General features: G+C 47.6%; 1 protein-coding gene across 1 annotated transcript; it reads right to left on the bottom strand.

Annotated features, from left to right (window-relative positions):
- Nucleotides 1-4,044: 4,044 nt before the first annotated feature.
- LOC132380293 (myeloid-associated differentiation marker-like protein 2) lies at nt 4,045-5,857 on the bottom strand. The gene has a single exon (XM_059949047.1). The coding sequence runs from the start codon at nt 5,010-5,012 to the stop codon at nt 4,116-4,118; it is 897 nt and encodes a 298-aa protein (XP_059805030.1). The 5' UTR covers nt 5,013-5,857; the 3' UTR covers nt 4,045-4,115.
- Nucleotides 5,858-9,719: the final 3,862 nt, after the last annotated feature.

Below are 9,719 nucleotides of genomic sequence, written 5' to 3'. Positions count from 1 at the left end.
GCCTTCATGATTCTTTATAGCATACACTAGCTGGTCACTTTGCTAGGTACACCTGCTCTTTAACACAAATATCTAATAGTCAATCATGTGGCAGCAACGTAACACATAAAAGCATGCAGTCACGGTCAAGAAGTTCAGTTGTCATTCAGACCAAACATCAGAATTGGGAAGAAATGTGATCTCAGTGACTTTGACCGTGGAATGATTGTTGTTACCAGACGGGGTGGTTTGAGTATCTCAGAAACTGCTGATGTCCTGGGATTTTCACACACAACAGTCTCTAGAGTTTACACAGAATGGCGTGGGAAAACAAAAAAAAACATCCAGTGATCAGCAGTTCTGCTGACAGAAACACCTTGTTAATGAGAGAGGTCAGAGGAGAACGGCCAGACTGGTTTAAGCTGACAGGAGGTCGACAGTAACTCAAATAACCACGGGTTACACCAGCCGTACGTGTAAGAGCACAACAGATTGAACCTTGAAGTGGATGGGCTACGGCGGGTGAGCAGAAAAGCATCTCTGAACACATAGCACACCAAACCGTGAAGTACAGGAAGTACCTAATAAAGTGACCACTGGTTGTAGATAATTAGAGACAAATATGATTCCACTTATGCACGAGACCTAAACTAGGATTCATAATTATAAAATAGTAACTAATCAACATAATTGGGAAAACAGGAGAAGCTGCCTTAGCCAGAGTCTGGAGTTCCTTACCCGAGGAAGTAGTTCAGGCCAAAGTGGTCGTGTTACGGATCATGTAAGTGAACAACAGGTCATGTGACAGGAAACGGGATGAACACATGGCAGAGAAGGGGAGGGAAAGAAGTGCTGAAAGTATGAATTAAAGAGGGTGGGAGGAGGCTTGTAGAGTGTGAATGCAGGCATGGACCTTGGGAATCAATCAATTAATTACATTCAGAAAATACTTCGTAATAAAACGCACCAAGAACATAACAATTAACACAAAAATCCTAGACAGGTGAACAGGTGAGGTTGCAACTCAAGAAAGAGCATCAGTTCATGCTTGGGGTCAATAACCTTGCCTAAGTATTTGCTATTTTTATATATAAAAAAATAAATGCATGTTTAATTTTTAGTTCATTTGCAATGCCTAAATCCAAAATGAGGAGAAACACACACAAAACGCTGGAGGAACTCAGAAGGTCAGGCAGCATCTCTGGAAAGGAGTAAAAAGTCAACATTTCGGGCTGACCATTATCAGGCCTGACGAAGGGTCTTGGCCTGAAATGTTGACTGTTTATTCATTTCCACAGGTGCTGCCTGACCTGCTGAGTTCTTCCAGCGTTTTGTGTGTTCTACTCTGTATTTCCAGCATCTGTAGAATCTCTTGTGTTCAAAATTAGGACTTGTTTTCTGAAGTTTTGGCTTATATTTTGGAGCATTCCTGTCAGTTTTATTTTTGGTGACATTTGATTTTCTTTTTCTTTGAAGCTTTGTTTGAGATTTATGAGTAGCTGATAACAGAATCTGGCCAATGTGTGACTTCAGACCCACCAAAAACTTCCCCATCTTCACTCCTGTGAAGCCACAGCAGGTGAGTGTTAAACCACCTTCCTTCCTTCTCTTTTTTTCCATTCCTCATCTGGTTACCATTAGGAGTGTCAAAGGTTATGGGCAGAAAGAAGGCATAAGAATGGTGAGAGACAGGTAATAAACCACTTTTGATGGAATAGCAGAGCAGACGATGGTTTGAGTAGCCTAATTCTGCTCCTATGCCTTATGGTCTTATCTGATGCTTCAACCTACAATACGGTGGAGCAGTAATGGTGCTATAGTATGAGCATTACAGTTTAACTTGTGTAAGCAGTCCCAGTGTATTGTTCCAACACTGACACACATATTAGTGCTATTTTAATTATTATTAAAACTTGTTCCCTGCTTTCCTTTACACCCACCTCACTTCTCATTTCTGGTTTTTGTTAATACGTTTAGATTCAAGCTAACAAAATATCAATATTCTGTCCAAGGCACAAAGCAGCAACAATATAGTATAGTCAGACTATGCTGGAATCATGGAAAATCTCTGACATGGAAGGAAGCCATTCAGCCCATCATACCTGTACCAGCCAACCCATCCCAGGTTGCAGCCCCTGAGTTGAATCAACATTTCTGACGTCCAATGTGGTGGTGCTCAGCCTTATGTTCTACCCACATATTTGGTGGGGCTATCACTGTGAATGGCCTAGCCAGCCTCAAGCTGGATTAATTATAGTTTCAAACCAGCCAGATGCCAGCAGTTCCAAAACATTAACATCAGAGCTGCCAAGCAGTTTCTCTGTAGATTTCAGATTTCCACCATCGAGCAAGAAACACTCTGCTGGAGGAACCTGATGCAGGCTCTCAACCCGTAAACGTTGCCAAATCCTTCCCCCTCCACAGATGCTGCTCGACCAGCACACTGTTGCTCCAGATTCCAGCACCCTCGCTCTCTTGTGTCTCTGCAGCAAACTGCTTTGATGCCAGAGTTCCTTTAGAAACATAGTCAGATGTTTTTACATTCATAATCAACAATTTGCTTGTCTCACTTCCCCTTATCCCTGACACACACATTGACAGGAAAAAAAAACTTCTGCCAAACCACCTTTGCACCATTTCAAACACAAGAGGTTCTGCAGATGCTGGAAGTCCAGAGTAACACACACAATACTGGAGGAACTCAGCAGGTCAGGCAGTATCTATAGAAAGCGATTCAGAGTCAACAGGTCATGCTGAGACCCTTCACCCAGTCTTGATGAAGGGCCCCAGCCAGAAATATCAACTCTGTTCCTCTCCATTGATGCTGCCTGACTTGCAGAGTTCTTCCAGTATTTTGTGTTTAAACCATTATGTAGTTTATGATCTTATTGATTATCATTAGAGCCACAGAGAACTACAGCACAGAAACAGGCCCTTCAGCCCATGACAAACTACTATCTGCCTAGTCCCTTCGACTTGCTCCTGGACCATAGATCTCCATAACCTCCCATCCATGTACTTATCCAAACTATCAAACCTGCATCTGCCACTTCCTCTGGCAGATTGCTGTACGCTCTTTCACTCTGTCAGTTTCATGCCAGCGAGGAACTTAATTGCACCCTGGTGTAAGTGGCAATGGAGTACAGTACTCGGAATCTCAAAAGCAGACCCACTTGCGTCCGACGTCAAAGAGCGGGGTATCAGGTCACAGGGAACCAGGCAGTGGCTGCCCGTGATCGGGCCTGGAGGTCACCACAGTCACGAGGATGAGGATGCAGCCAAGCAATCTGCTGGTCAAGCGACAACTGCGGGGGAAGGAACTCCTCCCACACGCGCTGCTTGACCTGCTGAGTTCCTCCAGCAGACTGGAAATGCAAGAGACTGCAGATCCTGGGGTCAGGTGGTGGTCAGGAACTCAGCGGGCCAGGCAGCATCTGCAGAGGGAAACGGAGAGGTCAAGACCCTTCGTCTGGACTGAAAGATAGAATGCAGATAGCTGGAATAAAAAGGGGAAGGGAAGGGACAAAGCAGGAACTATACTGGCTATATTCCCCCCCTCCACCATCAGATTTCTGAAGACAATGAACCATGAACTCCACCCAATGGAGGCTGCCTCAGTAAATGTATTTAAGACAAGGTTGGATAGTTTTTTGCAGAGTAGGGGAAAAGAGTTTTGGGGAAAAGGCAGGTGGGTGGAGATGAGTCGATGGCCAGATCAGCCATGAATGGTGGGGCAGACTAGATGGGCCAGATGGCCTACTCCTGCTCTTATTTCTTATGTTCTTAGAATAGGACCTCACTATTTTGCACTACTTATTAAAATGTTATATATTTATTTAGAGATACAGCACAGAACAGCCCCCGGGCCGGGACCCGGCAACCCACCTAATTAACATCAGCCTAATGACAGGACAATTTACAATGGCCAATTAACCTTCCAAATTTCAGGACACATGATATTAAATCTCATTCTATCTTACAGTTCAGATGAAGACTCCAGAACCCAATCGTCAACTGTCCGTTTCACCCCCCCCCCCCCGACAGATGTTGCCTGACCTATGCGGGTCTCCCGCATCTCCGTAGCATAGGTTCTGCAGTCTCTCGGGTCTTTGGGTGACCGACGGTGGGGCGATTGCTCAGGACTGGGTCACGTACAGGATCTTCTGCGAGTACACCAGGTCGGCCACGTACAGGATGAGGTTGACATAGGTGAAGATGGCGATGACCAGCTGGCTGTCCCAGGGGCAGTGGCCGCGGCTGCAGCTGGCCGGCCGCTCCGACGAGCCGTACTTGCTGTCGAAGCAGAAGATGGGCCAGACGACGGCGGCGCTCAGGTACAGCAGGGCGGAGAAGAAAGTGTGCAACACGACCATTCTGCCCAGGGAGCAGTGGACGAGGGCCGCCCTCCCCGACACGTTCAGCCCGATGACCAGCACGGTGAAGATGAAGCAGACGGAGTAAACCGCTACACACCACTGGGTGGCCGCGTAGCGACCGTACTCGCTGTCGTTGAGCAAGGCGCCGAAGATGATGCAGGCCACGTACGCTTGGACTACCTTCAGCAGCCCAGGCGTGGTGGCCATGTAACCGGCCAAGTGTCCCGGTCTGGCCCGGGTGAAATGTACCTCCAAGCTGTAGACGATGCAGGCGACGGCCGAGCAGACGGTGGCCGAGATCCTGAAGTCCCTGGAGCGGCAGTCTTGGCAATTTAGATCCACGTAGTACACCGGGTAAACGACGGTGGCCGTCAGATTCATCAGGGCTGCCAGCAGGGCGATGGAGATGGTGAAGTTGTCCCAGGACAGGCTCAGGCAGCTGTGCAGGCGGGTGAATTCGAAGCAGACGATCAGGGCGCTGAGAGCCAGGCTGAAACCCCAAGAGAACATGCAGAAGTGGCCGGGGGCCCCCTCTGAGCCCCCGTCGTGAGCCACCAGGCTGAGGGCGATGCAGCAGGTCACGCTCTGCAGGACGCGCACCAGCCCCAGGGGTGAGAGCACGGCCGCGGGGTTCAGGAACGGCCCCCGGGGCTCCATGGCTGGCTGGCTGGCTGGCCTCTCCCCTCCGGCCCGGGAGTCAGGCAGCGCCCGCTGACATTGCGGCAGCCGCCGTCCTGCTCACTATAAATAGACAGGCATGTCAGCCTCCAGAGGCTGCTGGCGCATCAGCGAATTCCCCGCGGCTGGCCGGAGCACCGGGCGGACAATCTCCGCGTCTCGACGCCCGGCTATTTAAAGGGGGCGCCCGTTCCCACCCCCACTCCACCCCTCGGCCACCCGTAAACCCCGCAATAGCTGGTCTCGGCGGGGCAGAGATGTAGCCGTGGGTACCAGAGAACAGAGCAACAGCGCACACGTTGGAAGAACTCGGCGGGTCAAGTAGAGGGAAGATGACCGGATATTTCTTACTCCACCCCTTCTCTTCACCCTTTACCCCCGTTCTCACCCCTCTATCAGGGGTGACGGGTCTCCACCCCAACCATCAACTGCCCATTCCCCTCCATAGATGCTGCCCGACCCGCTGAGTTCACTCCGGATCCCAGCATCTGCAGTGTCTTGTGTCTCCGTAAAACTGCACAGAAGAGGAACCGGCCGTTCGGCCCGCCGTTGGGTGCCACGAGTGGTATAACCGGTCAGCGCGACGCTCTTACAGTTCGGGGCGTTTCGGAGTTCGCAGTTCGATTCCGGCGCAGGTTCAGTTCTGCAAAGAGTCTCCCCGCGGGGTGGGCGGGATTCCCCCGGGTGTTCTGAAATCCTTCCACGGTTAATGGTCATTGTAAATGGTCCCGTGGTTAGATTAGGGTTAATCGGGGTTGTGGGTTTGCTGGGGCAGTGTGTGTCGAAGGGCCGCCCTGTGTCATCATGGTCACTTATTTATTTCACTAAAATAAAATCATTGAACTGATCGGTGTTGGTTTATTGTTGTCATATGTACCGTGATACAGTGAAAAGCTCTTGTTAGCGTGCAGCCCAGACACACAATTCCACACATAGACGTAGCACGAAAGAAAAAGATGCGGAATACGGTGTTCCAGTCATCACATCCCTCCACCTCATGCCAGTCCAAGTGTCTGTTACCATGTCTGCTTCCCCTGAGCCCATGCCAGGCGCCCACCGTGTATGAAAACCTTCCCTGCTCACCTCCTTTAAACTTTACCCCCCTCACCTCAAAACTGTGTCCTCCACATACGAAGGGTTCTGTGAAGCGTCTGCACTGCTCTCCCCCGCCCCCATAAATATTCACCCTGCTTCTCGCTCCTCGGGTGCTGTCTGCCCGGCTGAGCCTTCCAGTGCTTTCCGTTTGTGGCTCGGATCCCTGGCATCTGCAGAATGATGTCGTTCTGCCTCTTGCTCGCTCCTTATTCTCCACAGGTGCTGAGCTGTCGTTCAAGCTCAAGTTTAATTGTCATTCATGAATACAGACAAATGAAACAGCATTACTCCGGGGCCAAGGTGCAAGACACAGAACCAACAACCATTTCACAGCACGAAGCACATACAGCACATGCAAGACAGCGGTAGGGGAAGGAGTTCGAGCTGGCAAGTGATCGGTAATATTGAAGCTGATCCTGACTCTGATTCTAAATGAAAAGCCAGGTACAGCAAATAAAAAATGATAGCACGATCACAGCTGAACAGAACAGACTGCTGCCTTGCTGTCTACCATCTCTGTCACTGGCAGGCACACTAATCAGTAAAACCTCGTGTAAAATCGACCTGCGTTTAAATAGCATCTTTTACACCAGTGGTGCAATGCTGAAGAGGGTTACTTACTCCGGAAACCCTGCACTCTGATCGCTCGCACTCACATCCACTAGGGGGCAGAGTGGTGCGGCAGGTAGAGGGGCTGTCTCACAGCACCAGAGACCCTGGTCTAATCCTGAATGGGTTCTGTCCGGGCAGAGTCTGCATGTTCTCCCCATGACCACGTGGGTTTCTCCAGCAGGTCCCCACATCCTCATTTCTAACTCTCCAGTTTCAAGTAATTTGCTCCTCCTCTGTCCCTTCCTCTCTCCTGCTGGGCAGCCTAGTTCCTCTACACCCACCCCACTGCCAGCTCTCCCCCCCCCAACACCGTTTCTTTCTCCTCCATTTGCTCATCATCCACACGCTATTCCTACCTGCTCTCCCCACCTCCCTAATTGATTCCATGCTCCATCTCCCTTTCCTATCAAAGTTCAAAGTAAATTTATTATCAAAGTTATTTCATTGAATTGAATTATCTTTATTGTCATTATACATAGGTACAATGAAACTCTGTTTGGCTTCCTCTCAGGCAATTAAATAAAGTGGTAGATAAAAACGAGTAATAAAAAAAAGTACTAAATAGATAAGTAGCAGAAAATAAGTTGCAGCAGCACCAGAATGTCACAGTAATGCACAAAGTGCCGTTAGTGCAAGTATTTGAGTCCTTGTGTGTGCTCACAGTTTCAGTCATTGTTCTGTGGGAGTGGTGTGATGGAGGCCTCAGCTCTGGGGTAGAAGCTGCTCCTCAGTCTATTTGTTCTGGATTTTAGTGTCCTGAACCTTTTGCTGGACGGCAGCGGGTCAAACAGGGAGTGGCTGGGGTGCATGGTGTCTCTGGTTCTGCTGATTGCTTTCCTCCTGAGTCTGCTGGAATAGATGGAATACATCACCATATGCAACCCCGAGATTCATTTTCTTGCAGGCATACTCAGTAAATCCAAGAACCATAATAGAACCAATGAAAGACTCCAGCCAACAGGACAGTCAAACAACCAATGTGGCAAAAAAACAACTAACTGTACAAATACAGAAGAAAAAATAATTATAATATATAAATAAATGCTAAATATTGAGAACATCTGATGAAAAGTCCTTGAAAGTGAGTCCATAGGTTATGGGAACAGTTCAGTGATTGGGCGGGTGACAACAAGTGGAGTTATCCCCATTAGTTCAAGAGCCTGATGGTTGAGGGGTAATAACTGTTCCTGAACCTGGTGGAGTGAGCCTTGAGGCTCCTGTACCTTCATTCTGATGGCAGCAGCGAGAAGAGGGCATGGCCTGGGTGGTTGGGTGGAGGGGGGGGGTGTCCTAGATGATGGATGCTGCTTGCCTGTAAGAGTGTTTCATGTAAATGTGCTCAGTGGTGGGGAGGGCTTTGCCCACGTTGGACTGGCCCATGTCCACTCCTTTTCTGTAGGATTTTCCTTTCAAAAGCATTGATATTTCCATAACAGACTGTGATGCAACAAGTCAATATACTGTATAATTGACATCTATAAAGGCGATTCCATTACCTGCAATCTTCTGTCACCTACACCTATCACCTCCCAGCCAGGAGCAGTCAGCATGATCCAGAACCCTCCCATCCATCCCACGATCACTTTGATCTCTTACTCTCAAGCAGAAGGTACCACAGTACAAGAACAAGGACAGTTAGGCTGGGTAACAGTGTCTTCCCCCAGACTGTGAGACTTCTGAACACCTGGTATTTATGACAATACCAGTAATACTACACTGTTGTATATTTAACTATATGTAATATATGCACTTTATGCCAACTTGTACATCTACAGAATATTTTTAATTATCTGTTAATATTATTATGTTTCTATTATTTTATCTGCTGTATGTGATATATGTACTATCTTGCACCTTGGTCCCAGAGAAACGATGTTTCTTTAAGCTGTATACATGTGTACAGTTGAATGACAATAAACTTAAACTTGAACTTGAACGTGAACAAGTAAAGAGTGGTGGAACAGAACGATGGTGAACGTGAGAGTCAGGGTCCAAAGGACAGGTTTACTGGGGGGGGGGGTTATAATAATAATGTGCGAAATTGACTCCAAATACAGAAAGAAAGAGGAAAAGAAGAAGAAACAATGGTAATAACAGTAAGATTTGGCTCTGTGTTCAATGTCCTCTGACCTGTCCCAATCTCATTTTGCAGAGCCTGAATTCTGTGTGAAGCAACATTGCTGAAATGGCACCAGAGAAGAACCCCCATCGGGAATTCAGGCACAAAACACCAAAACCGGGGACGCGCTCCGCCCTGAACCAAGGTAAGAAATCGTCCAATGCTTTGGGATGTGAATTGGTAAATCAGGTCGTTTTGTTTTTGTCACGTGTACCATGATAGAGTGAGCTTCTTTGTTTTGCCTGCCACCCATGTACAGTAGATCATTTAATCAAATCAGAGTGGTGACAAAGTATGTGGTGAAACAATAACAGAATGTAGAATAAAGTGTTATTGTTATAGAAAAGGAATGTTGAATGCAGACAACATGGTACAGGGCCAAAATGCGACATTGTAACATCAATATTCCATCTCAGCATATGAGGGGACAGTCCAAAGAGTCTTATAACAACGGGTTTAAATGTCGGTGTATTATTGTCACATGTAACAAGATACAGTGAAAAGCTTGTCTTGCGTACTGTTGATACAGATCAGATCCTTACACAGTCTTGAGATAGAATAAGGTAAGATAATAACAATGCAGAATAAAGTATAAAATCTACTGAAAAAGTGCACGGCAGATAAATGATAAAATGCACAATCAGAATGAGGTAGATTGTGAGGCCAAGAATCTATCTTATCAAGAGTCTGATGATAATGAGATGGAAGCAGTCTTTGAGCCTGATTGGAGATTGGTGCTTTCGGGCTTTTGTATCTTCTGCCTGATGGAAGTAGAGAGAAGAGGAAATGTCTGGGGTGGGTGGGGTCTTTGATTATACTGGCTGCTCTACTGAGGCAGCAGGAAGAACTGACAGAGGCTG

This window comes from Hypanus sabinus, chromosome 23, assembly GCF_030144855.1.
Source record: "Hypanus sabinus isolate sHypSab1 chromosome 23, sHypSab1.hap1, whole genome shotgun sequence".
NCBI classification, from domain to species: Eukaryota; Metazoa; Chordata; class Chondrichthyes; order Myliobatiformes; family Dasyatidae; genus Hypanus; species Hypanus sabinus.
Note: the sequence above shows the minus strand (reverse complement) of the source record. Positions and strands in the feature narration are given on the sequence as shown.